The 26,486-nt window shown below is 34.9% G+C and overlaps 7 protein-coding genes across 10 annotated transcripts in view; 3 read left to right on the forward strand and 4 right to left on the reverse strand.

Annotated features, from left to right (window-relative positions):
- Nucleotides 1-6,471, forward strand: part of LOC136799481 (coiled-coil domain-containing protein 93-like) — a 112,810-nt gene extending 106,339 nt beyond the window's left edge. For 3 of the 4 annotated variants that reach the window (XM_067056194.1, XM_067056192.1, XM_067056195.1), the window contains exons 6-19: nucleotides 459-614; nucleotides 1,189-1,357; nucleotides 1,582-1,685; nucleotides 2,113-2,322; nucleotides 2,431-2,493; nucleotides 2,918-2,991; nucleotides 3,363-3,444; nucleotides 3,638-3,712; nucleotides 3,992-4,063; nucleotides 4,336-4,444; nucleotides 4,593-4,675; nucleotides 4,868-4,905; nucleotides 5,168-5,369; nucleotides 5,719-6,240. In XM_067056194.1, coding sequence (XP_066912295.1) covers nucleotides 459-614; nucleotides 1,189-1,357; nucleotides 1,582-1,685; nucleotides 2,113-2,322; nucleotides 2,431-2,493; nucleotides 2,918-2,991; nucleotides 3,363-3,444; nucleotides 3,638-3,712; nucleotides 3,992-4,063; nucleotides 4,336-4,444; nucleotides 4,593-4,675; nucleotides 4,868-4,905; nucleotides 5,168-5,369; nucleotides 5,719-5,778 — 1,497 coding nt within the window. In that variant the 3' untranslated portion in view covers nucleotides 5,779-6,240. Of the gene's footprint in view, nucleotides 1-458; nucleotides 615-1,188; nucleotides 1,358-1,581; nucleotides 1,686-2,112; nucleotides 2,323-2,430; nucleotides 2,494-2,917; nucleotides 2,992-3,362; nucleotides 3,445-3,637; nucleotides 3,713-3,991; nucleotides 4,064-4,335; nucleotides 4,445-4,592; nucleotides 4,676-4,867; nucleotides 4,906-5,167; nucleotides 5,370-5,718 lie in introns of all 4 variants that reach the window. The other variant, XM_067056193.1, reaches the window with a different exon arrangement.
- LOC136799478 (signal transducer and activator of transcription 5B-like) overlaps nucleotides 1-26,486 on the forward strand; it is a 279,436-nt gene that overhangs the window by 109,880 nt on the left and 143,070 nt on the right. The gene's annotated exons all lie outside the window — the stretch shown is intronic.
- Nucleotides 9,382-15,046, reverse strand: LOC136799466 (alanyl-tRNA editing protein Aarsd1-B-like). Its single transcript, XM_067056178.1, has 13 exons — nucleotides 14,871-15,046; nucleotides 14,337-14,354; nucleotides 13,862-14,003; nucleotides 13,279-13,336; nucleotides 12,955-13,114; nucleotides 12,695-12,755; nucleotides 12,468-12,523; nucleotides 12,099-12,226; nucleotides 11,363-11,429; nucleotides 10,822-10,913; nucleotides 10,397-10,457; nucleotides 10,020-10,114; nucleotides 9,382-9,728 (listed from the first exon to the last, which is right to left on the reverse strand). Exons 1-13 carry the CDS (start codon nucleotides 15,000-15,002, stop codon nucleotides 9,605-9,607), a joined length of 1,194 nt encoding a protein of 397 aa, XP_066912279.1. The 5' UTR covers nucleotides 15,003-15,046; the 3' UTR covers nucleotides 9,382-9,604.
- LOC136799469 (anaphase-promoting complex subunit 15-like) lies at nucleotides 15,241-16,602 on the reverse strand. Its single transcript, XM_067056181.1, has 2 exons — nucleotides 16,361-16,602; nucleotides 15,241-16,004 (listed from the first exon to the last, which is right to left on the reverse strand). The coding sequence occupies exons 1-2, from the start codon at nucleotides 16,557-16,559 to the stop codon at nucleotides 15,874-15,876; spliced, it is 330 nt and encodes a 109-aa protein (XP_066912282.1). The 5' UTR covers nucleotides 16,560-16,602; the 3' UTR covers nucleotides 15,241-15,873.
- Nucleotides 16,738-17,900, reverse strand: LOC136799468 (uncharacterized). Its single transcript, XM_067056180.1, has one exon. It carries the CDS (start codon nucleotides 17,575-17,577, stop codon nucleotides 17,065-17,067), a length of 513 nt encoding a protein of 170 aa, XP_066912281.1. The 5' UTR covers nucleotides 17,578-17,900; the 3' UTR covers nucleotides 16,738-17,064.
- LOC136799616 (pyridine nucleotide-disulfide oxidoreductase domain-containing protein 1-like) lies at nucleotides 17,983-26,443 on the reverse strand. Its single transcript, XM_067056339.1, has 4 exons — nucleotides 26,151-26,443; nucleotides 24,104-24,308; nucleotides 19,729-19,934; nucleotides 17,983-18,796 (listed from the first exon to the last, which is right to left on the reverse strand). Exons 1-4 carry the CDS (start codon nucleotides 26,419-26,421, stop codon nucleotides 18,003-18,005), a joined length of 1,476 nt encoding a protein of 491 aa, XP_066912440.1. The 5' UTR covers nucleotides 26,422-26,443; the 3' UTR covers nucleotides 17,983-18,002.
- Nucleotides 20,347-22,342, forward strand: LOC136799467 (cytochrome P450 6B7-like). Its single transcript, XM_067056179.1, has one exon. The coding sequence runs from the start codon at nucleotides 20,675-20,677 to the stop codon at nucleotides 22,241-22,243; it is 1,569 nt and encodes a 522-aa protein (XP_066912280.1). The 5' UTR covers nucleotides 20,347-20,674; the 3' UTR covers nucleotides 22,244-22,342.

Raw genomic sequence — 26,486 nt, forward strand, 5'->3', positions numbered from 1 at the left:
AGGGTCAAAAAGCTTACAATGTTAATGTTACAAATCATTGATTACTAGTTTAATTACTGAAAATTTCAAAAAAGAATTTCGAATTTGATGAGGTCATCGTTTTTTTTGCTAAAAAACTGAAATCCTTAAAAAATTCTGATGGATCATAATTTTGAAAATTTATATAACATGCACCTTTGGTCAAAATTTGTAATTGTTGTTTCATCAAAAGTCATTAAATAAAATCTTTATGACGTCATCGAAAAAACTCGAATTGGTGTTTTTGCGAATCACGCCAGATTTCCTAAACAGAAACCATCTCCTTAGAAAAATCTTAATCTACTCATTAATTTACCTCTCTCAAGCCCAAAATGAGCTTCTAGAACAATTTGTAACGTTGCAAGTCTTTGACCCCTGTAGAATAAGAACTTTCAAAAATTCTTTTACTTAATTTTATGATGTTGACGTTTTATTTTCAGTGGCTTGTAAAGAGGGCAATCGAAGTTCGAGAAGAATTGGGTGATAAGATTCGTGAATACTCAATTAATCAATTTCACAAATCATATTCCATGCCCAAAGATGAAGAAGCAAAGGAAAAAGAATTCCTATCCCTTGATGCCGTCAAAACATTCAAGGTTTTGATTATTTTTGTTAAAATCGTTTAAAGGTTTTATTTTTGAATAAGAGTGATATCGTTTGCTTACACATCAATTTTAATTTACAAGCTTTTTCACATTGGATTGACACGGATGTGGAGCAAGATTGGTCAGAACAAGGAAAAGAAAAACGCTTTTTTGCTAATATCAGCAAAATATAATAAAAGGCAGACACTGTCCTGATATGAAATATGTGTCTGACATGAAACGGAGACACTTTGATATGTGAAAAGAAAACTTTTAAGATCGCATTAACTCCGAACTTCATTACTTCATTTATATGAAGTTGTTCTTTCAGTTAAGTTCAGTAAAATGATTCTCTTCTCTTTATAGTCGCATCCTTCGGATAGTGGATTTTCTTAATCCTTTATTGTTCCGGTTGAAAATTGTATGCTATGCCTGTGAAAAACATACTTGCGTAGAAAAAGCTACAATACTATTGACAATAATGTGTCATTTCAGTGGTTTTGTTTTATTGCTTTTTTATTCCCTTATCGGACTAAAATTCGCATTCCTTCAAATTCAACCAAATTTAATTTTTATAATGCAACAGGAATCATACAAGCCAAAACGAATGTTCAAGAAGCCCTCCAAGTTTGCCAAAGCTGATGAAGACACACAAGTTCAAAGCACGCTCTTAGAATACGGTCAACGCTTTGGTTTCAGTGGGAGTAAAGCAAACAAGGAAGAAACAGAAGCCAAACAAAAAGCCATTGCTGCAGGTTTGTGAGGGGAATTTTAGCTGGCGATCATATCAAAACTATTTTCATCCAAAGTAGGTCAAATAATTCCTAACGCTTGATTTGTAATTGTGTCAAACTTTATATCTCAAATCACATCAGTAAGCGAATGAAGGTGGGTTAGTATCACCAAAGAAATAATCAAATTGATCTTGAATCACAGCTCTAACATATTGAAGGATCGGTCTTTTCTCCATTTTTTGCAGGCCTGGTAAAAGTAAAAGGTGATGAGTCAGCAGAAAATCAAGAAGAAGAAGAAAAGAAATTGAAACTCCTCATGGAGGGCATGTCCGAAACTGACATTCAACAGGTTCTTCTTATTGTAACGTTTTTTGGGACGAGATGGTGTTTTTACAAGATTTTATTTGATTTGGTTGGTCGTTAACCAGTAATAAAACAATTTTGTTACTTTTTCTAAAGAACGCGTCATTTTTGTTACTTCAAATGACCAAATATTGAAGTATTTTATAAAAACTCCATCTCATCTGCGTTTTTTGGAAGCTCAGTCCCCTTCAACTTTTTCAATGAGATGTTATTCAAAGTGCCGTATTTCGTTCTACAAAGTCAAAGGGACTGTTTGGAAATATTCGTGAGTAAGAGACAAATCTAAGACTTTATCTACATCCCTCTTTATTTTCAAGCTGAAACCAAGAAGACAGAAATTCTAGTCTGGTCCAATTTTAGTCGTGGTTTTCATTCCTTAAAATACCAATTAGGAAAATAACTTCTTCCTTTAGATGATCTCATCGCAAGCAGTCGGCTCCATCGTTGGTATGAAATCCGAAGAAATCTCACAGATCGCAAAAGATTACTTGCAGAGACAAGCAGAGCTTGAACAGGAAGCGAGCGATATGAAAGCGGGCAAATCTGGTGGTCTTCAAACGCACAAGAGACATGTGACCGCATTGGAGAAGGCTATTACTGCCGAACAGGAAAAACTACAAAAGGTTTTTTCTATTGATTGTATTTAGAAGCTTTATCGCATCATGGAAAATATTTACTAAAGCAGAAATACCCAAAATTTGATATTTTAAAATAACTTCTTTTTGTTTTAGGCTAACACAGAATTGGGTGAGATTGAAAATGAAGTAGATGAAACGAGAGAAGTTTATAAAAAGGTGAACATTACTCTTGATTGAACATCATTGCCTGAATACAAGGATTGGTTACTTTAATGGGATAAACTTTCGCGGATTTCCCAATGGAAATTTGGAAGGGCCTCATCCGCGAAATATTTCTAAACAAAATTCAAAGTATGTCAAATAAATACTATTTGAGTGGCTACTTGCATCAAATAGGCGCAAATAATGTTTAATTCAACAACCAACATGCATGATTTTACAGTAAAAGTCACAAATCCCCGCAAAAGTTTATCCCATTAAAGTATCTTTCATGTGTAGATTTGTTGTTTTTTATCTTTTAGAATCATCCTAAGTTTTCTACTGTAAATAATTCGGTCAAAGCTCTCGTTACGAATTGTGTTTTCTATTTCCTTATGTGCATCCATCATTAATTATTTTTCTGTTCCGTTTCCATCCTTAGAAAATGGAATACAAAGAGAAGTTGGATGTGGAAACAGAAAAATTGAAAGAATTGGAATCAGAACAAACGAAAAGGTCAGTAAGTTTCCAATTAGTGATTCAGGGTTTTTCAACACAGATAAGATCACTAATCTTAACTCCTTCAGTCTTAAGTACTGTGGGAAATATTAGGATTTTTCCAAAGCCACGGTATATCAACTTCAAATGATTAAAGCAAAATAGGATCGGGTTCATCGGAAAGGTCTATTCAAGATCTATTTTTGCATTGTGCCATTTTTTTTAATGAGGTTCTCAATCAAATTATCGGCAGCCGAAAGAATTGTTCTTAAATGAAGGGGTTGACTGATAATTGTCATGGCTAATCTTTTCTAATCTATGGCGCTGTCGCTGTCATTCGTCACTTGTATCTTGATTTTGCTCAAATGAATTTTTTGAACTTTTTTCAGTACTCTGTCGAAATTACAATCACTCGTGGCATTGAATGAAAGTCTCAAAAAGCAAGAACAAGAGTTCAAAGCTCACTGCAAGGTATGAATCGGACACTTTTACCAGACGTTAAACCAAGCAAAAGAAGAAACAATCAACTTTAAATCTTTCAATAAAGAGTTTTGACAATTTTGATAAAAATTCACCTGACGGTGACGAGAGAAAATGAAACATTGACAATGTGTAAAACTTTTAACATCGTAAATTCAATAACTCTAATCTTTCGCTTTAACAGGTTGAATTGAAAGAAATTGAGGAGAAAATGTCGAAATTGGAAGCAATCGTCAACGAAGGAGATAATACGGAAGCGGTACCTTATTTTGTTTCCTCGGATCGGCTGATATCTTCACTAAGAATGATAAGTGGCGCAGCCTAACACTGGGAGAACCTGGGATTGTCCAAAGCATTTTTCTGAATTGTTCCGTTCATTTCGTATCTTTAACTTTTCATATCGAATCTAATAAAATCTTAAAAGAAATTTTATGTTCAAAAGGTCGTGATTGTATTTTAGTACCTATTTCAGTTTCAAGATAGCTTCGCCATTTTTTTTTTTGATAAAAAATTCAAATTTCTCTGATTTCTGCATTAGGAACGGATGAGAGTCATCAACGAACAATTTGATAACGACACTGAAAAATTACGCAAAATGAGACTGGCACTGGTAAGTAGTAGAAATAACATAATCTCTATTTCCAAATAAAGTCCTGGAATTCGTACAAGTAGTTAATGCGTTCAAATTATGAATTAAAGATCCTTTTAAAATATCAAAAAAGATTAATCTGCTAGAATCTGCCGTTTGTGTTCATGATGATGTGGCGTAAATTTTCTGATCTTCGGTCTCATTTTTGAAAATTGGACTATTTTACAAGATGTTTTCTGCACTGATCCGAATTTCGAGATTAATTAATTCGTTTCCTTTTGCTTGTTCTTTAGGCTAAAAGAAACCGAGAGATCGCATCTTTGCAATGGAAAATCGATGATGTACCGACCAGAGCAGAACTCAAACAATATCAAAGTCGCTTTGTTGAACTCTATAACCAATGTAAGCGAACTCTCTTGAATTTGAACCCTGTTAATTCAAATCTTGCTTTCAATGCGAACAAAACTTTTTACGTTTTTCATTATAACATTGACTAGTCTACACATAGTTTTGCGTATCACTGTAATGATTTTTCACATATTTCTTCCAGTTGGATCAACGCACAAAGAGACCAAACAATTCTACACACTATATAATACGTTAGATGATACCAAATTGTACTTAGAAAAAGAGGTAATTCTACTTCTGACTAAACGTTGTTTTCTGATGATTTTTCTCTATTTTTGTTACGATGGTTAATCTTTTAACAGATTGTAACAATTATCTTCTTATTCACAATTTCATTAAACATTGAACTTCGCACGACACTGAGCATTTCTTCATAAAGTTCAGCTTTGGTTAAAATAAATCGCTCTGGTTTTTCAGGTTGGGTATCTGAACTCGATCCATGATACTTTTGAACAGTAAGTTGCCCTCTTACAGCCTCTTAACATCTTTCCTTAGTTTTTACGTATGAAAAAGCTGTCAAAACTGACATAAACTACAAAAGAGATATAGAAAAATGTATCTCCTCGCTAGAATTCCTACCCGATGAGTAAATCAAAATTTATCAATTTATCATTGCTCATTGGTATTAGCACTTTGATATTCTTAATAGCTTTCGGGTCAGTCAACCAGACGAATTTTTGCATTATATTTTATCATAAAAACCTTCCTTCCTTCTAGCGCAAGCCAAGGCTCAGACACGTCAAAGGAAGAATTCTTAAAACAATTAGAGAAAATCAATCAAGGCGTTAAAGCGACCGAAGATAAAATTCAGAAAAAGTTGAAACAAGAAAAAGATAAAAGATATGCTTGCAATGAGACACTAATGGAACTGGTTGAAAAACAAAGAGAATATTATAAAACTGTCCGAGATTTCCAAGAGGTACCTTTCATTTACATTCTTTAGTTGAATGATTTGATTCTAGCAAAGATACTTTTTAGATATCGTTGCTTGAGAGCAAGAAGCCACAAGTAAATTTTTCTCGATTTGTTCATAACGAACAGCCTTTAAAGTACGGCTTTTTTGCTCCAAAAAATTGAAATTCTGAATATGACTATACTGGTAAGTAAATTTTTTCAAAAATTTACTTAAGGCTTTCTTGCAACGATATGTGTTTTTTATCGACATTTGTTATTTCTTCAAAATGCTTTGCTAATTACTTTAATAAACAATCCACAATCCCTTGCTTCAACAAAGAGTATTCTTTTAACCTCCATTTCTCTCGTTTTAGGAATGCAAGAAAGCGGAGATACTTTTATCCAAATTGAAAGCTGCTGGTCTAGGGATATAATTTATGCGACTTTCTTATGTTACGATTTAACATTTTAACTCATTCATTTTTATATTACCCCTTGATAATTGATATCAATTTAATTTAACTGCAGTGCACTTTTGCGAGCACAGCCTTCTAGAATTCCACCCTTTTCGCAATATTTTCAACACAGAAAAGATAATTGTAAAAGTTAATTTAAATTTTTCATTTTTTTGAGAAACATTTTATAAAAAATAGCATAGCCCGAATTTTTTAAATTCGAATTTTCATGTATCATTTTTAGATTAGAATTTTGATTTTTCTTAATTTAAATTTTCCGGAGGTAAACAGGTTTAAATAATTTCAAGTTTATCGAATTGTGGAATACTTTTTACCCTTTTACCGCCAACCTATACTTACGACATGACGGAAATTCTTTTCATGACGATGGTGGTTAATTTTGATTGAGCATTTTAACTTGCTTTTTAAATAATTGAAATACTGGTATTGTTATAAGAACAAGAATTCATTTTAAAAACTCCTCATTCATTTTCACCTTCATTGTCAAAAGGTTTTGAAACTATTCTTCTTAAAAATTATTGTGCTCTGAACTATCTTTCCAACGGTATCTGTTTTCTTGAACAAATTAGTAATATAATTTTCTACTGTTTAGTTTTGTATTAAATGTTAAATATTGGAATTGAAATTAAAAAAAAAAGATTAATTGAATCAGATCTCCTTTACTCATTAATCCTTGTCAATTCTCCTGATTTAATGAGACTAAAATTTACTCCTGGTCGGATTTTTTAAAAAATCCTCTAAAAGTCCGTTAATTTAACCTTTGTTCGTTTGTTCGTCCAGCCGTGCCAATTTTCGAAAAAAAAAATTTTATGGGCGAATTTGGGACAAAAAGTGCATATAAAAGGGCTTTCTAGACTTTTTGGTGGATTGCTTCATTAGTGTGTCCTGATTTTTTACACGGTGATGCGAAATTGTAATCCTTTAAATGTAAGACTTAAGATTAAAAAAAAAAGAATAAAAAGTTTTAGCCAAATTTTGGATATTTTGGAAGTTGCTTCATTAGATTTTATATTTAAAAATCATTTTATATGGGGCTCTTTACCTCTAAAACATCGGTAAGCCAATGTGAAACAATTACTTGTTTTCAAGCTTATGCATCTATATGCTATGCTGTTATCTTTCTTTTTTAGTTCAAACATTTTCATCTTCATTAAGCATGTTTCCGACAATCTATCCCTGGTAGGTCCATTCAGCATGTTGCTTGTTGATGACTTTTCGACGAATCCAAAAAAAGTAGAAAAACCACTTGACATTGGTAAAATATATTTCCTCGACGACTCAAAAGATGTCCAAGAAACTTTTAAAACCCTCAGAATGCTTAGCAATTTTAATTTACAGCCCAAAATCCTGAAAGTAAAACGTTTACTTCAAATTTTATCTCCCCTTCTTTTATAAAAAGTGCTAAGTTTTAATGGGGCATCAATTTGTTTGTTTAGAATGTTTTTAAATTGTCCACAAAGAATAGACGATATCGGCTTTCCGAATTCTTCGAATTCGCCGAATGATTACCCATGATGCATTGAGCAAAAAGTTCACAGACGATATTGACTTTCTGTGAATTTTTTTGCGCAATGCATCATGGGTAATCATTTGGGGAGAATTTGGAAAGCCGATATCGTCTATTGAACTACAGTAGACTCTGCACTTATTCGAATATTTAGGTTATTCGAAATGAGATGGCGTTCCCCTCGGATCTGCCTACAGCACCCGACCCCGAGAATGTAGGTGAAATTTGAATCAGACCTGAGAGAACGAAATTTTGAACTCCCAAAACCCTTTCCCAGGGGTTAGTTTCATTACTTTTGATAGATAGGCTATTTTTTTTGGTCCTTGAAGTTGACTCCCATTTTCGTTATAACCCCCAGAATGTAGGTTTGGTTTTATGGCTTTAAATCTAGTAATAGTAAAATGTTGATATTTTTTCGATTGAATTAATTATAACAGGAAATTTTAGAAATATTTTATGCCAAAACAATATTCTAAAGAGCTTTTCTTATTCTGAAAATTGGATTTTTTCGCTTTTTAACCCCCAGAATGTAGGTGAAAAGATTCGGTAGCTGAGAGCGAAATTTCAGTATTCATCGGAAATTTTTGTTCTCTAAGTGAAATTCATACTTTAGAAATATACTCTGACAAAAAATTAACAAAGATATTAATTTTTATTGCTACAAATGATGAAAAGTAAAAGAAAGGACGAAAAGAAGAGACAAGAAAGTTGTTTTTATTTTGTAGGTTGAAGATTCTGTGTTAAAATATGTGAATAATGTAACAACACCCCTGCCTCACAGCCCCGGTGGAACTTTTCCCACATCGGGTCAAAAATTTCTACTAAATTCCCAATTGGCATAGAAATTCTATTGTTCCAAACTTAGGCAAATTTTCTGATTGGGCTGGGGTCTGGGACACGTCGTAAAAGCTTAAAATGCCAACATTAATCATCTCTCAGGTAATACTTTCATGTTATGAAAGTACAAAAAGTATTATATAATTTGACAGACTTTTTATGTCGGGTTATGAAGGCTCCCAAAAGGTAGGTCAAACATTTTCGTTAAAATATCTAACTTAGAACAATAAATATTGAAATGGACTATTTTCCACATTTCCTTAGTTCATTAGGAATAACAGAATACCGAAAGTTGAAAATCTGGCAGGAGAACGAATTTTTCAGTTATTCGAACTCCCGGTCATTTGAAGTAAAATTTGGTGTATACAAAAGTTCGGACTATTTTTCTTTGAAAAATTGGGATGAAAAATTTGCTAAAAATCATTATTTTCAAGATTTTGAGACAAAGAAGCTTTTACGAAAATTTTTAAATTTTTAAAAAATCTATTTTTGGTTTTGTAAAAGATCATCTATCGCAAAAATATTTTCAAATTGTTTTTTCTTCGCTGAAAATAAGGTCTTCAAAATTGAAATACTCTTCTTCGTACTCTTAGGTTCCAAATAAACGCCCCCCCCCCCCCGCTTGTTAATTTTTCGAAAATTTTCCACCCCCCCGGACCTTATTAGGACCCCCCCGTTTATTAATCTCTAAGAATATTTTCAGCTGTCAAAGAGACGGCCCCTTATTTTGCTCTAAATAGCCTGATTTTAGCCTATTTTTACCTTATTTTTGGGTTTCAGAAGTACAATTTCCAACCCCTCGGCAATTAGGTCCCCCCGTTTATTAAAATGTAGAAAATTTTTCAACCCCCTCCGTTTATTCGAACCCCCCCCCCCGTTTATTTGGAACCTAAGAGTAAGAGCCTTCATTTTCTTCGTCATCAAAATTTTTCATTGCGATTTAAAAAAAATTCAGATTCGAAGATAGTTGGCCTAACAGAAAATGAAAAAAAAATGTAAAACATGCCAAAGTTTTGTGGGCAGTCAGAAATTCGTGTTTCGTGTGTCAAATATGAAGAATTCACTTTGGTCAGATCCCTTAAATTTAATTTTTTGGTTCTTACGAATTTTTTTGTTTTTCTTTCAAGATGGCGACCTCGTCAAATGCTCCTTTTGATGACGTCTGGACTCAACGTCATCAAAAATCATCAAAAAGCAAAGTTAAGCCAGAAAAAGAATCAAATCTAATTGGTAATGTATTTTGTACGAATACAAATGGTCTATTTCCATTACAGGAAAACATTATTGACACTTTTCCTAATGAAAATACATTATCCATTTCCAGCCAATTGAACGACTTCATTGTATCGTATTATAACGGTCTTTATCGAAAAAAATCCTTGTATCGGGAGCCTTGGAGATTCAGTTCATTATTGGTGATTTTTATCAAATATTTTAAATTCACGATTCATTGACGGCTCCTTGGATGATGTTCTCGACTTCATCAACTTTTTTGAAAGAGTTGGCTTTGCCTTGGAATTGTCCTTTCTTTCCACCACCTTTACCTTCAATCGTTTTTACAATCCTGAAAAATGAAATGATTTTAAAGGACACGAACTAAAACAAATAAGGTGATATATCGTGTTTGGCATAGAAAATCTTCTGAAAGTTGCTGCTAAAAAGGGTCCTTGAAAAAAGGCACCATCGTTTGAGCCAAATTAAAGATATTGGAATTGTTGGCCTTTTAAGGTGTTTTCGTTAATGGATCTTCGAAAGGGTTATAAATATTACAAGCAGTAAAATTGTGAACAGCAAAAATGCAACTTTTTCACTCGAAGGCCAAATTTACTTTTTTAAGAATTTTGTTCAGACTTACTCGCTAGAAATTTTTGCGATTTTTTGTTCAGGTCCTCGTAAAACAAATTGTCCACCATTCTTCACTGTTCCTGCACTCACGAAAACAATCCAGTCCTGTTAGCATGAAACGAGAAAGAGATAATTGGTTCATTTGAAATTGAAAGTATGCTCAACGAAGGCTGAAATTCTATCAGTTAAGACACTTACAGAAAGCAAGTCAAAAAACGACTGAAATATGAACGATAGCGATATCAATAATTTACGATTAACTTTCTAACGGAGCATTTTTCAACGTGATTTTTTCCCTTCAAAACCAATATTCAAAATTTTTCTGACTGCCGGAAACACAATAAAGCATCTATTGCCACATGGAAAGGATGCAAAGAAGCATAGTACCTTGCTTTCTTCTGCAAGTCCGTTGAGAAAGGAGAAAATGTAATCCATATCGGCGTCTTCCCTGAAAAATTATAAATACAAATGGCATTCTTTAGTCCCCGATAAATTATCGTCTAAAGCTCCGAAATGTCCTGGCTGTAATACCCCTTTCGTTTATCCATGTATCTCTTTTACACCTCTGTATCAGTATTTCAGTTGAATCCTGGTTGTCACACTGTCTAAAGTGGACGAATGTTTTGGTCAAAAAGTTTTTTTCGTCCTAACTGAATAAATTTGATAAAAGCTATCGATTTATTTTAGTCAATGTTAACTTTTGCAGTTGGAGAAGTTCTCTGACGGATGTTCTCTCTGACGAAGTTTGTCTAAGTTGGCTACAAGATTCAATCCTGTTGTCTGAAGTTCGAAATTGAAACAACACAACTTACCTGAAGTGGAAAATATAGGACGTTTCTTTGGCTTTCAGTGAATGTTCTTTGGCTTCGAATTTCCCGAGCTCCTTCAAATAATTCTTGTTCGACTGAAGAAAAGAAAAAATATCATCGCCATTTTATCAATAATGATTCCATAATGACCCAACTCATCACGAAGTGTATGATAATAAACTCCGAATATTTTCAGAAGAACTAGATTCCAGATGGGGAGCTTCTTAAGAAATCGGCCTTTTGAGCCTTAAATGTTTCTTACATGTTTCTAAACTTTTCGACATAATCAGCCTATTTTCATGCAAAGAAGAAAAAACATTTGTTTTGATTGGAAGGTTCTTAAAAAAATCGAATTAAAAAATGTTATTTTCTCATTCTCAGCCTCAGCATGTTTCTTAGATGTTTCTAAGTTTTTAGGCATTCTGAGACTCATTAGGCTCGGACAATACCTGTCACCTCGAAAACCTAGTACCCCAAGGCTATCAAACCAAATACCAAGCCTGATTATGCTGTGTTATGCCTATGAAATGAGAAAGTTGCTTACCTTTTGTGAGACCCTCAAATTCCCTTTCAACTTTTCAACAGAATCACTATGTTCATCAATGCCGCAGCTGAAATAAAAAAGATGCCATTTTGATGAAAAGTTTTGGTTTGAGTAATTTGCTTCATTTTACTTTGACCCTTTCAAGACCGATAAATGATATATCCGACATGGGGTGTTAAAGAAGGCGAACCGAAGCCCTCCTGTAACGCCCAGTTTGAATTTGAGACTTCCATTGTGGAAATTCGACGAATTGTATTTCGTGGTTCGACAGAAAGAAGTGTTTCACTCTCTTTTGCCATCGAAATTATTGAGTGAAATGCAAAAAAGCGATAACATTTTTTTGAGATTCTGACCGTTCTTTCAGCATATTACGTCCAAAGAGTGAGTTAAAAGTAGCAAAATTTGGTTCTGTTTTACTAGATTCTGTCTTCTAGAGAATTAATTTGAAGTTTACCACCGCGCACCTTTCCATCAACCCAGTCAGTTCCGTGCACGGCAACCCCTCGACCACCGTTCATCCAGCTCTTCTTCTTTAAAGCGACACCCGAAGGCGCCCCAAAAAAACGAGAAGGCTCTTAGTTTTTTAAAGAGCTATGAACAAGCTTCTAATTTCTTCTAATTCCGGAGATATAACGAATTAAAGCTGGACCTTTCCAATATTTGAGAAAACTTTTCATACTGAGTTAATCAAAGATCTCACCTCCTTTCACTACAAATTTCAAAAACATAAACCTACCTCAATAGCTTTGTCAGTTTCTTTTCCACATCGTAACCAATGGCAACTTTATTCAACACTCGGTCTCCCACCAAAAAGAAAACGCGAATCCCGCCTCTCATCGATTCTGTGTGAAGTAATTTGATCATCTAAAAGGTTAATAAGACATTTGATTATCTATCATCATCAATGGGAAAATTGTTGCTACAAGCTGCTATCATCGTGCACCGTAGCTCAAGGGTACTTTTTTTCAATAAATGCTATTCGATATGATAAGTCTCGTATATCGGCCCTTTTTTCGCCAGACCTTATCAGCGGTATTTTTTCGCCACTGGCGTAACAAGGGCGGGCGTTAAAAGGGCCGATAAGAAAAATATTGATGGTACAGACCTGCAACTCACTTAAGTTTTCTACATGAGTGCCACAACACATATTCTTTTCCACACCTAAGAGAAGGACAATAGTTACAATATAATGATCAAACTAACAGTTTCCAAGACGCTCTTTTAGAAATTTAAGTCGAGAAATAACATTCTTGGTAATAAGATTCAGGCAACTTTTAGAAGCAAATGAAACAAGATATTAAGGATCAAAATATTGCCATGTATTAAAATTACCATGAATTTCGATGACCCTTATAGGTTCGATGACGTCATCAGGTAGTCCACGCGTTTTGACCTATAGAAGAACAAAGAAAATCTAGACTTTAAAAAATCGCGCCAAAATCTGCACCTTGTGCTTTCGTTTTCAGGCAAAAAGTAACGCGGTTGTAAATTAATATTTAGCACGTATGATCTGTTATGAGATTAGGGCTTGGCCTAGGAAGGCTCTTAACTAGAAAGTTATGTGGAGATGGAAAGTATAGCTAGAAACAAACCTCTTCAAGGTCCATAGCTTGCTCTTTAGTGAGATAATGAACTTGAACATTTTTTGCATTTCTTATTCGTTCATTACATTCATCTTCAACCTCACTCATCTGTTTCGAACTGATTTTCGGTGTGTTCAACTCCACGTGTGATACACTTTTACCAAGGTCCCTTTAAGAGAGAGGAAATTTTTATCTTTAGACATTGATATGGTGAGGGCTTTCACAGCAGTTTTGCTTGTTTTTGTTTTTACAGTTCCTCAAATTATTAGCAACTTAAAATCTTGAAAAATGGACATGAAAATGGAAAAGATTCGTTTTCATATCAATTATTACCAAGAAGTTGTCTTGAAACCAAATTTTGCATCCAAAACTGCTGACAACAGGTGTTGACCTGAAGTAAAAGAGAATGTAATGATATATAATTTCAAGCCTTTTGAAAACCCTTATAGTGAGGATCAATCAATCTGCAATTATTGGCCTGGTAGCTCAGTCAGTAGAACATTGATTGGCCTACCAAATAAGGGTTGTGGGTTCGATCCCTAGTTACTAGCGAATGAGCAGCTTAAATTGAGTAATCTGGTATGGGCGGTAAGTTTCTTAGGCTGCTCATCCTCTAGCGAAAAGAGTTTCTTATGGATAGAAGTATGTCTATATAGGTCTGCAATTCAGGCTATAAGTAACCGGGAGCTGAGAGTAGGTGTCGTGCTCCACCTCAGCATTCGATCTTCCAGGTATAGCACAAATAGAAAAGAGGATAGACTCCCTTACTCCAAATCCACCGACAGCCACAAGATGAGCAGTCCGTGAGAGATTTTAACTGAAGTAAGATTTTCGCTGAGTTCTTTTCAAAAAAAGTTACAATTATTGATTTCATTACCACTTGACCACTCCTTGCAATAAAATGATTAAAAAATACCTGAGTGTTGTTGCATATGATCAAACCTTCGTTTCCAATCAATCGAACATTTCAATTCGTCTCCCTCCCTCAAAGGTCCATCCGTCACATGAATGGCTTTCGGACCACGTCTTATCACTCGTGATACGTTCACATCTCCGATCTGAAACATGAACATTTTGTATGTTTGAAAAAAGGTGTACAGGATTAATCAAATTTAGAACATTCGCCATTTCGATTTTCGGTCTCTTTATCGAAAGTTAATGTCATTCGTAACAAGGCAATTCACGGAAGTTTATATACGTGAAAGATTCTTTTAATTTACAAGAAAGTAATAACAATGAAAGGATGTAGAGCTTCGGAAACGTAATGTTGGGAGTATATTTTAGTCTTTGACATATTCTTAAAGTTGAAAAGAACACTTGTTTGTTTCTCTCTGACTCAAGGAGAAAAGGAGGCAAACTTTTTGAAAAATTAAATAGAACTATCAACTAACCTTTCCGTGGTCATCCGGCTAAAAAAGTAAAAATAAAATAATGATACTTTGAGAAGATATTCAAAATGAACCAACAATGGTGACATTTTATTTTTGTGACTATATATATTTCGATCTTACGATCATCCTCAGGTCTAAAATCAATAAAAACAAGAATTAAAAATCCGTTTAAAAAATAAATTTTTTATCAACATATCTACAAACACTCCTTCCTCATCTAAAACAAATTGCAAATGAATAACCTAAGAAAACATTTTTTTTTTTCCCTAGAAAACCGTATCTGTTGAGACATAAAATGAAAAGTCTCAAGAGATGAATAAAACAATTATAAACAATTAAAATTTTAATGTCAACGCAATTCCATGATACTTTGAGAAACATGGAAATCACCGGCATTTGTTTCACCGAAAAAAATTAAAGAACAAAAACACGGCACGTGTTATTTTTAATGACTGCATTAAAATTATTTGATCTTATGCAATGAAAACGACTGAAATATAAAACACCAAGACCAAATGAGATCAAAAAACATACCTGGCCACCACCTTCAGGGAAGAAGACAGTATCATTGAGAATAACTTCGTATCCATTTTTCACTTGTGTACATGTCACCACTTTTGAAACCAATTCTTTTAAATATGAATTTCTTTGGCACGCAAATGCCATTCCTTAATCTAGAAAAGCAAGGTGCTTCAACTATTAGGTAGCATAGGAATGATTTAATTTTTAGAAGATATTCATATATATTATCTCAGACAGCTTAAAAATAAGCAAAAATCATTTTGGACTTAGATGATGAAATCTGAAGGCGATGGAAATAAAAGCTATTCTGCAGTGTAGTAATGCGTGTTTTGTGACAAAGAAAAATATATCGAAATATCGAGACAAAAAGAAAATGAAAACATAAAAACAGAGAACAATTGAACTATTTTCTTGATAAATTATCCTATCAAAATGATAAGAAAAGACCAAACAAATATGTTAAGTTTTAACGCCTCTTAAAAAAAAACAAAAACAAGTTCCAGATCACCATCGAACAAGTTACGATTATCTCTTTGTTCTTGAATTTTTTTCAGAATCCCTGGAACATTTTAACACTATCATAGGTATTCCATCCTTGTTAATCTCAACATCGTCTTATCAACTAGTTACATTCGGCTCAACGAAGAAACCGAATAGATATTGAGATATTTACTCAAGGTTAATGTATCATGAGGGGGTGGTATACTACCAGTAGAGCTCGTATTCTGGCTGTTGTCATTAATCATTTTGAGCTGATATGAAAGATACTTTTAAAAGCAAGATAGCAAAAATGAAATATCATCACTTAGCCACAAGAAGCCAAATACAGATATCATCTTGAAATCTCGTTTTCACTCATTGGCGAGTTTCCGAAAGATATATCCACTTCATCCTTCGCGGATATGGAGTCGCTCATTCCTCTATTGGAAGCAGTACCCGCTTAAAACATCTCTTCTTCATTGATGGAGTCACTCATTCCTCCATTAGATGCGGTACCCACTTTCATATTTCACGCTTAAAACATCTCTTCTTCATTGATGGAGTCACTCATTCCTCCATTAGACGCGGTGTCCACTTCATCTGTATCTTCTTCTTCCATTTCTTCATTCGATTCATCTTCAACGTCTTCCTCCTCTTCTTCCTCACCTTGAAGAAGAAAGAAAGGTTGGTCATTCTTCCCCTTCTGCTTAATCGGTTTCCCTCTCCTCCCTTCACTATCCATCTCCCTCTCTCTTCCCTCCCCTTCCCTCTTCACCTTCTTCTCATCATTCACTTCCCTCTCCTTTTTTCACCAACCGTCTCTCTTGTTCTTCATAACCTCCCGCTTTTACTTCATTGTCTGTACTCTATCGCTCTTCCCTTTTCTTTTCATCACCTTTCCCATATCCTTCATCAATCTTCTTTCTTCTTCTCTTCACCAAGCTTTCTTCCTCTTAAGAATCCCCCTTCCCTCTTCTCAAAACTTCCTCTTTTCCTCTTCCTCCCCTTCTTTCATTACTCACCGTGATCTTCAATCTTTTCTTTTTCTTTTCCAATGGGTAAGATATTCTTCCCTTGATTGACATCATCACTTTCGTGTTTGGCGAATTCTTCTTCTTGTTTGGTCAACTCCACATCAGATTCCACAATGTTGTTATGGTCCACTGTAAACCACACTTTATTGGTGATCGATGGTTTCAATGATGGAAATAAAGACGCCATTTTTATAGTTTTTTTGTTAATTTCTTAACTGTCTAGAAAATAGATCGAAAGTAATTAGATAATTAGATACAAGTAATTAGAGTGTATATAGCTTGTACTCGGAAGCTTAAAAAAATCTTCATTTAACCGTTGGTCCTCACTATTTTATTTCAGAGCAAAACCACAGAACTTTTAGAAATCATGAAAAGACCATTTATATTTGGCTTAAAAACGTTCAAACGTTTGTGGCGTACATAAAGGAATACATTCAATGTTTGTTAGCGCCATTCAACTAGAAATGTCTTCCGCTCTTCATAAAAACATAATGGTTACAGTGATTGATGTGATCGGTAATATCAAGACTGGAATCTTTTATTACTATTAACCAGACCAATCCTTTATTTATTCAGTTTTCTTAGCCAGACAAATCTTTCCAATGACGCAGTCAGGGTATCAATAATAGGGTATTATCGCCTTAGCTCATCATTAATATTCATTTCGAGAGAACAAACTTTTTAAGGTTTCATCAATCTTCGTCACCATTCTCCTCCTTCTCTTTGTTCAGAATATTCAACACAATTGGTTTTCTTTTCGTTTTCTTTGCTGGAACTGTTTCATTGGGTGATTCTTTGGATTCTTCTACTTTCGTTGTAGGCGAACTATAAGCACCATCCTTAACGCTCTCAAGTTTCCGTTTACTGACGTATGACTTCGGTTGCCATGGCACACCTTTATCTTTCTGTGTTGGATCAAGTTGATAGACTTTCTGAATGAATCTTTTACGTTCTTTTTCCAAATCTTGAACACGCTGTTCGAAATCTTTTTTCTTGCTCTCTTGGTATTCGTGTCCTCTAGCACCGCTCAACTGGCGCAAACAATAATCAATCTCTTTGGAGATACTCGGAATCCATTTCCGAACTTCTTCAGCAGTCTGGAGTTTATATAAAGGTGGTCTTTTCAGCTCCTCGTCTCTTTTCCATTGTTCTTCAAGAAAGACTCGATTTAATTTGACAAAATGCTTTTCACAATTTCGAGCCATCCCTGTTTTGAGTGATGGTCATCTTTGTTATTTTTGTATTCTTATTTTTTATACTCTGAAACAGAACATGGGGAAAAACTTGTTGTATGATTCACTGAAGCGACCGTAGTGCAGTGGTAGAGCATCCAGCTGCGGTTCGCAAGGTTGTGGGATCAACCCCCAGCCGGGTCACACCAAAGATTCTCAAAATGGCACTCGATGTCTATCTGCTTAATGTTCAGCAATTAAGTGAAGGATCAAGGGTAAGTGGAGCAATCCAGGGAGAAAGAGTGGCGCCCTCCCCTACCTTCAGGTAGGTAGCTATCGAAAGAGAAGCCTTCGGGTCGCCTCCGACTGCGGTAACAAAATTGCTAAGTGCTATACTTACCAAAGAAGATCATCTATACTAAAAGAAGCCTAAAAAGATAGCAAATCGATTTATTTTTTCAATCAAAATAATCCTCAATATCTACTCCAGGATGGAGCAACGATTCACCAAGGAAGCCAACATCCAATTCATTCAGTATCAAATTCTCAAAAGTCTCTTCCAGGTCAGTTTCACCGATGAGAACACATCCTTTCATTCGACCATTCTTAAGAACGACCTTTACATATTCCACATCATTCGTCACTCGTAGTAAGACCTCATACTCTGAGTTCGCCATTTTCTGTCCATTAAAACAACCTAATAAACACACTTTATAACCGAAAAACGTAGTCACGTGAGAGAATAATTCAAAACACATATCTAATGACGATTCCTCACCAACGATATCGTTCACTATACATTTCCCAGTATAAGAACCCATTTGCCAGGCTTGTGTCCAGAGTTTCATTGGAAACCAGGTTTCACTATGTTGCCAGTTCGAAGTACAGCAATCACCACAAGCATAAACATCTGTCAGGTTCGTCTGCATGTTCTCATCGACTAGGATTCCTCCATCTGAGGATCGCCTCAGAGAATCTATCTCAAAAGGTACATATGGTTGAACTCCAGTTGCACTGACAATAAAATCACCACCGATAACTTTCCGATTTGATAGTCTAGCGTATACATTTTCAGGTTCTTTCTCATCTTTCGAACCACACCAAACTTCAGTAATCTGACACTCGTGTTCGATAGTTATTCGTCGTTTAGTATGATTATCACTTGTTTCTTCTAACAAGCCTTTCAGTTTTTGTTTACTGCTCCAATCAGGACCAAGGGCTGATCCATGTAAATGTTCATCAACAAAATCATCTAGAAAGAAAATATAACATTAATATAACGAATACTCTTGTCTCTAGGCTGCACGCATCCCCTCTAATATGATTTGATATAGGGGATGCGTATCGTCTAAAATATTTCTGTCCCAACTTACCCCCGTCTTTTCTTTTTTCTTTTTTGATTATGCGTCATAGCAATACAATGACTTCTTTTTTTCTTTGTTCAATGAATGAAAATTGATAATTATGAAAACAACAGCACGATGACTTCATTTTTTTCTTTCTTTGATTGGATGTGACGACATTATGCGAATTTATGCAAATTTTGGTTACCCCAAATTTGAGGTAACTCTCGGACGAGAATTTCATACACGATACGCATCCCCTATAACAAAATAAATTCTGGGGATGCGCGCAGCCTATCTTGTCTCCCGAATAGACGTCCCCCCGCTAATTGTTAAGGGCAAAACAAATCCATCCCCCCGCTCTTATTAAAGACCCCCCCCCCCCCGCTAATTAAATTTGAATAATTAAATTTTTTATTACAGTGTAGATAGACCTTAAAGTTGTTAAAATTTTCCTTTTTGTTAGTATTGGTTCTTATTTTACGTGTTCATTTGTTAAAGTTTCACTTTTGTTGTTGAAATTGATATCAGTTAAAAAAAATTATGTCTTCAAATTACCCCACCCCCTCTTATTCCATCCACCCCGCTTATTAGAATTTAGAAAATTTTCCTACCCCCCTGCTTATTTGGACCCCCCACCCCCGTCTATTCGGGAGACAAGAGTAATCAAACAATGACCCTTTTAGAATATGCTAGATATCTCCAGTCTTTCGAATTTTATTAGTAGCTTTTTCTGCCCTAACTATCTGCGAAAATTCTCAGAAAGGTGTAAGATACGTCCTTTTAATGTAGAATTTAACTGTGACCTAAAAAGGAATTCAGTAAAATATTACAAATTTACCTCCTGCTCTCTGCAATGATTCTTTTTGGGCACCGTATATTTTCCTTTTAAAGATGGTTTGTTCGGATTTGAGATTTTTCTGGGATTCTGGTAAATTCTTTTCTAGCTTTGAAACCAGGAACTGTGCTGCTCCTTCGTCGAAGAATGTGTTACCGATGGTGGAATCTTTGATGCACCATACAATCTCACACCCAGTGACCTCATACCTAAAAGTATCAAGAAGACGATTCGGAGAAGTTTTACAAGCTATGAATTCTTAAATCTAAAATGATATTGCTTTGTAGGTTGTTGTTATTTGCTTCGGGGGGGGGGGGGGTAGCTGGGCAGCACACATAGATGGAAATTCTTAGAAATATTTGTTATGCTAATTATAAAAGTCGAACATCTATATAAACATAAGCTTGGCTTGCTACTTGCTTTGATGGGTAAATATCGAGTTTCAGTTATATGAGATTTCGAATAAAAAACTTATTAAAACGATTAACTTATAAAAACAACACAATGGAGAGTGAAAGGTATTTTGAATCACAACGTAGGAGTGAGCTAATCTGAGGCGAACTATAAATAATAAATGCTGCTTTAGACATTTTTGCAAAAAAACATGATGAAAAAATATTAAATCAATTTGTCTATGTTTTGTAAAATTTGCTCATAAGAGAGAAGAGATTGTACAGCAGAGCAAGATTAAAAGAAAATGGAAAGGTTCTAGAACATTTTAATTTGTGTTCCAGCAACAAATGGAATTTGTCAATTGAGATAATTATTGGATCATTTTAATATAGCAACAAGACATTTAAATGTAATTTGAGGAGATATTTACAACAAGTGTACAAAAAATCAAAACATTCAAAACAGAATCAACACAGGCAAAGAGGAACACATCAGAGGTTTCGAGAAAAGAGACCGTTAACTTTTTTTGTAAAGAGATTCAATCTGTCAAGACAGAATGTGGGAAATCGTCTTTGCCAGTTTTGTGATTGCATTTACTGCATTCTATTTATACGTTAGACATAAAATGACGTTCTGGGAACGAAGAGGTATACCATCTGACCCTGGAACCTTCCCTTTTGGAAGTAAGGGAACGTGGGATCTATTCTCACAGAAAATTGCTTTCGCTGAACTAACTGATCATGCTTATAACAGTTTCCCTGATGCTCCATTAGTCGGGTGTTATGGAATATGGGGTGATCCGTATATCGTTATTCGAGATTTAGATCTGGCAAAGTTGGTACTGGTGAAGAACTTTGATACCTTCATAGAGAGAAAACCTCTTCAGAAAAATCCAATCAGTCCACATTCAAAGAACAATCGATACATTCAAATGATGTTGACAGAGCTGCGTGGTCAACAATGGAAGACCGTTAGATCCTCCTTAACCCCTATCTTCACCAGTGGAAAACTTAAAGCTATGGTTCCTTTGATACATAAGATAGCAGATCATTGTGACATCTTCTTGGAGCAGAATATTGGTCAGGAAATCGAAGGGAAAGAGTTGATGAAGAATTTTGCTTTGGATGTCATCGTTTCTACCGGCTTTGGTTATGAATCCGACAGCATCAACGAGCCTGAAAATATGTTTAAAACGAATGCAAACACATTGCTTGGGAAAACAATGACTCCTAGTATTTTTATGAAATTTATGCTATATATGTTTTGGCCGAGCATGTTCAAATGGCTTGATATGGATGTTTTAGATAGAAAATCTGAAGATTTCTTTGCAGCAATTGTTTTGAAAGCAATGAAGGATCGACAAGAGAGCGGGTTGAAGCGAAACGATTTTATTGACACTTGTATTGATATTCTGAAGAAGGAAATCTCTACCACTGATGGAGAAGAGTCTACCAATGATACGCAACCAGAATCTGAGCTGAAAAAGGATGAAGTTGAGAGGATCATTATTGCAAACTCGTTGGTGATGTTCTTGGCAGGTTTTGATACAGCATCAACTGCAGCATCCATGATGCTGTACAACCTTGCAAAGAACCAGGATTACCAGGAACGACTGTACCAGGAGATACAAGAAACAATGGAATCGACAGGTTCTGATCAGGCCGATTATACCACTATTATGAATATGACCTACATGGAACAATTCTTTCAAGAGAGTTTGAGAATGTATCCTTTGACTCATCTAGAACGCGCTTCGATCAACGAGTTCAAGGTTCCAGGTACTGAAATGGTGATACCAAAGGATGTTTATGTCTATTTCGCACAACCAGCAGTCGTGAAGGATGAAAAATACTTCCCAAATCCTAAAGCTTTCAATCCAGATAATTTCAGTGGTGAAAAGAAAGCAGAAAGACACCCATTTGCTTATGGTGGCTTTGGTCACGGTCCACGAAATTGCATTGCTCAACGTTTTGCCACCATGAAAGTGAAGATAATCATCAGCAGAATCTTGAGCAAATATCGTATTGTGCCATGCTCTAAGACCATTGAAGAAGTAATCCCAGATCCTCTCTCACTGTCTCAAGACCCCAAAGGATCTATATGGATTTCTATCGAGAAAAGATAAGACTTGAAAATTTGAAAATGTATAATAACTGAACGCTCTATAGCGAAATTATTCGATATTGTATGTTGTAATGAGAATGTAATATTTTGATGACGATTGACGGTATAGTAGGGGGAATTTTGTTCGATTTTTTGGAATCGCTTGACTGTTTTGTTAGAAGCACTTGTTATACATTTTTGGAAAGCTAAGGGGTAGGGGAATCGAAATTATTATGTTTCCAATTTTTTTTCGGACACTTTGGTGTGATTTTCGGACAAATATGACGGTCTCAGGCAAAAATCATAGGGTTAAAAATTAATGAAAATTTTAGCTCGAGAAAATGAAGACCTGTTGTATATTTTTGTAAAGCTCTCAAAAAATTAGGATTAGAGATATATTGCAAGTATAGGTGATTTCAGTACCTAACTCGAGATATTGAGCTCCAAAAAGCGCAAAAACTGGACAAAATAGCTGTTTCTGGCTGAAAAACACGGTTTTCAAGGGTTAATATCTCGAGTTAGGTACAGAAATCACCTATACTTGCAATATATCTCTAATCTTAATTTTTTGAGAGCTTTCCAAAAATATACAACAGGTCTCCGTTTTCTCGAACTAAAATTTTCATTAATTTTTAACCCTATGATTTTTGCCTGAGACCGTCATATTTGTCCGAAAATCACACCAAAGTGTCCGAAAAAAAATTGGAAACATAATAATTTCGATTCCCCTACCCCTTAGCTTTCCAAAAATGTATAACAAGTGCTTCTAACAAAACAGTCGAGCGATTTTACAAAATGCCCTCTACTAGTAGCAATATTTTAGAAAACGAAAATTAAATTTCTCATGACATGATGTAACTTTTATTACCATTCCCCAAACTTCCCTAAAAATTTACAGTGCTCTTTAAGTAGACATAACTGGAATGCATTCGTTTCTATCGTATCAACGACTATCCGAGTTGTTGGCCGACAAGCGAAAGGTTCCTCAGTCAATCGTGACGAATAAATTGAGAACAATTATTTGGAGCTAAACCTTAGCTCAGGTTAATTCCAAGTCGAATGAAGTATATCCCGCCACCGCACCAAGGCGGTTATGAAATAGTATATTTCGGCTGCCGGTTATTCTTTCCTTCGCCTATATATATATCCTACCGTCAAGTCCCTTTTCAGCGCAGTTCAGCTCAGTCTCAATTGATCACAACTTCAATCTTTCCCTCCCACCCTCTCCTTAACCCCTGTAATTTTGGTTCTGCTTTCTGCTTCTTCCTTTTCTTTTTTTAGTTACCAACTACGTTCTCATCCAAACGTGGTGATTGCTGCTGCGACGGATCCTGATCTCATGGTTCCTCCTGGGCAAGGCTGTTAACCAGAGATTAGGTCATTTGGGATGCATCATGATATGTTTAGTTCTAGTGTAGGGTTACTCCGTAACCTTTGCATGTCAGTAGTCAGTTACTTAGATTCATCCCCTAAGGTCAAGGATCCAGTTAGATCTGGATTAGGTTCGCACACTGTAGTCCCAACGGTGTTAAGGTTCGCCAGGGCAACCTCCCTGTTTATTTATTAGCCTCCGTCATCAAAACGGGGCTAGGCGACACCTGTCATCAAAACAGGCTAAGTAAGACCCCCGTCATCAAAACGGGTTACACAGGACACCCGTCGTGTGTGGCCCACTTTTCGGGTTTCTTTTTGTCTTAGATGGCTAGTGTCTCTTTAGTGTGCATCTTTTTGGGTTCCATTTTCATTTTTGATATAGTGCAATATATAAAAAGTACAAGTAGAAAAAACAGTACGGGTAACGACCCATGAAAATTTAATTATATATATCTTCTTTTGTGTTTAGTTAAAATAATTATCATAAAAATATTTTTAAAAAACTTACACTAGTTCCAAAGCAATACCTCCATTGCCTGCAATGATGATTTTCTTTGCAGATGACAATCTCTTTCTCAGCTCATTTGCAGTGTCTGTATCTCGCAATCCAATCACGTAAGGGTTTTCTGCAATGACATTTGGTCTAGCTCCAGTGCAAATACATATTTTATCATATCCTATTTTCTCGCCTGATTTCAATGTTATGATTTTACCTGAAAATGAATAAGAAATGGAACCCTCAAAGAACTAACTTAGGCAGATAAGGTAAATGATTAAATATTTTTGGGGTAAACTTGATTTCGATGATTTCGACCACAGTTAACCACTTTACAAATCTGTTAATTCAAAACACCAGCTTTTGGTCCAATAATTATATCCCCTAGCCTGGATATACTTTTTTTTTATGATTCTTTACCGCCAGTCTTCCTAAAGTCATTTGCATTCCAATATCAGAAGGAAGCATGCATACTTTGTCATTTCAAAAAGTGTGTTAAGGTAAAAATTTACCAACCCTGGTCTATAGCATCTAGGTAGACCAAGCTGTAAATAGTAGAAACATCAAAATAGGAAAATAATTTACTGCTTAGATATCATGGCTAATTATATTCCCGACAGTATTCAAATCAGTATTTATAGCTATAGAAACCTTTAACAAGGAACTAATGGTGAAAGTAATTGTTTGATTTCCTCAAATGTTTTGCTCTATTATTCCAAGAATGATGCTACCCCTATAAAAATAGATTAGCCTATCCCGGCATTGTCCGAGAAGACTCTTCACCATGATTATTAAGCTTGCTTTGCTGTATTTTACTTTTATATTTCTACATATTTCTCATGTAAACGATTTCTTGTATTTTCAAAGGAAAATGAACAACAATATTTTCTTGTGTAGTGAATAGAACATTAATTAAAACATTTCTCTGTGTCATTCAAGGAAAATTATGTAGACAAAATGTCTTAATTGAAATATTCTGAAATATTCTTTCATATTCAAGACTTTGTGAGCAAAAAAAAAAATCTATCTCATCAAAAAATTGAGTAATTTGGCTAAGAACATTGATGTATGCTTAATAATAGTGATTCTTATAGATAAACATGCGTTTTTTGAGCCACCAAAATTTTTTGGAAAAAATCTGCTTGAGCCATATTTTACCTATGATGGTACCCTACTTTCATGCAAAAAAATTTTCACAAAGTCCAAAAAACCCGTTTTTTAGCCCAAATTTGCCCAAAAATTATTTTTTCGAAAATCGGGCTACGTCACATCAAAGGGTTTATAGTTACACATCTTTGTGCAAAAAATCAGAAAAAAACTAATGAGCCAATCACGAGGAAAGCTAATAACGAACGAACGAACGAACGAACGGACGAACGAACGAACGGACAAAGGTTACAGGTTTTTTTTTTTAAGAAACACACTTTTAAGAAACATGAGGCTCAGAATGCCTAAAAACTAAGAAACATCTAAGAAACATGCTGAGGCTGAGAATGAGAAAATAGCATTTTTTAATTCGTTTTTTTTAAGAACCTTCCAATCAAGGTTCCAGAAATATACATACATAACAGTTAGAAACACTTGAGACAGTCAGAAAAGTATCGTAGATTAGTCAATTAAACTATTGTATTATCGACATGCGTCCTTTAAGCTTGACAAAGTTTAGAAACATGTTAGAAACATTTAAGGCTCAAAAGGCCGATTTCTTAAGAAACATTGAGGCTGCTTTGGAAAACTAGTTTCTTAAAGAAAAAAAAACGTGTAATTTATAGGACCTCCATCCCACCGGGGTAGGTCCAAAAAGAAAAACAGAATGAGTGTTCAATTTCAAAGTGCACTTGAAAATGTTCATAAAGATTAGAAAAAAAACATATTTTCACGGCTTTCATTTTAAGGCAGAAGATTGACCAATTGAAGGATTAATACAGAAAAGACGCGGAAAAGAATTTCCGTCTGCCTAAAAATTGATAACGAAAAAACTTCATGCAAGAATAGGAGAGTTCCGATTTAAGAGTATTATAATATAGATAACAGAAAATTAATATACAAGGCGTAATACCTTCAGGGTTTATATGGACAGCAGTACCAACTTTAACTGAGAGATTTGTTCCTTCCTCATCATATTTTGAAATCTTCTTTTCTTTTACTTCAATTTCGGTGAGGGTTCTTGAAATTTCCTTCTTCGTAATTGCTGTTTTAATGACATCTTTTGGAGTGATTATGATAACACTGCTTGAATTATTGTCATAATATTTTTGACATTGCAGAATGTGTTCAGCACATGAGGTGCCTGCGATTCCTCCTCCAATGATCACAATTGTTTTCTTCATTTTGATTCTCTAAAGATTAGAAAGGCTAATATTCTTAACTTAAGTAAGGTTGGATTGATTTGAAC

Source organism: Clytia hemisphaerica, unplaced genomic scaffold (genome assembly GCF_902728285.1).
Source record: "Clytia hemisphaerica strain Z4C2 unplaced genomic scaffold, Clytia hemisphaerica genome assembly, whole genome shotgun sequence".
Lineage (NCBI taxonomy): Eukaryota > Metazoa > Cnidaria > Hydrozoa > Leptothecata > Clytiidae > Clytia > Clytia hemisphaerica.

What these genes read in the sequence shown, in the direction of transcription:
- LOC136799468 (XM_067056180.1), bottom strand. Translation starts at nt 17,577, where the DNA reads ATGGCTCGAAATTGTGAAAAGCATTTTGTCAAATTAAATCGAGTCTTT.
- LOC136799469 (XM_067056181.1), bottom strand. Translation starts at nt 16,559, where the DNA reads ATGGCGTCTTTATTTCCATCATTGAAACCATCGATCACCAATAAAGTG. An exon ending in AGAAAAGATTGAAGATCACG is followed by an intron (nt 16,005 to 16,360) that starts GTGAGTAATGAA and finishes TTCTTCTTCAAG; the next exon opens with GTGAGGAAGAAGAGGAGGAA.
- LOC136799467 (XM_067056179.1), top strand. Translation starts at nt 20,675, where the DNA reads ATGTGGGAAATCGTCTTTGCCAGTTTTGTGATTGCATTTACTGCATTC.
- LOC136799616 (XM_067056339.1), bottom strand. Translation starts at nt 26,421, where the DNA reads ATGAAGAAAACAATTGTGATCATTGGAGGAGGAATCGCAGGCACCTCA. An exon ending in TGTCCATATAAACCCTGAAG is followed by an intron (nt 24,309 to 26,150) that starts GTATTACGCCTT and finishes ATTCATTTTCAG; the next exon opens with GTAAAATCATAACATTGAAA. An exon ending in ATCATTGCAGAGAGCAGGAG is followed by an intron (nt 18,797 to 19,728) that starts GTAAATTTGTAA and finishes TTTTCTTTCTAG; the next exon opens with ATGATTTTGTTGATGAACAT.
- LOC136799466 (XM_067056178.1), bottom strand. Translation starts at nt 15,002, where the DNA reads ATGGCATTTGCGTGCCAAAGAAATTCATATTTAAAAGAATTGGTTTCA. An exon ending in AAGCTATGGACCTTGAAGAG is followed by an intron (nt 12,756 to 12,954) that starts GTTTGTTTCTAG and finishes GTTCTTCTATAG; the next exon opens with GTCAAAACGCGTGGACTACC. An exon ending in ATTTGAGGGTCTCACAAAAG is followed by an intron (nt 10,914 to 11,362) that starts GTAAGCAACTTT and finishes TCTTTTCTTCAG; the next exon opens with TCGAACAAGAATTATTTGAA.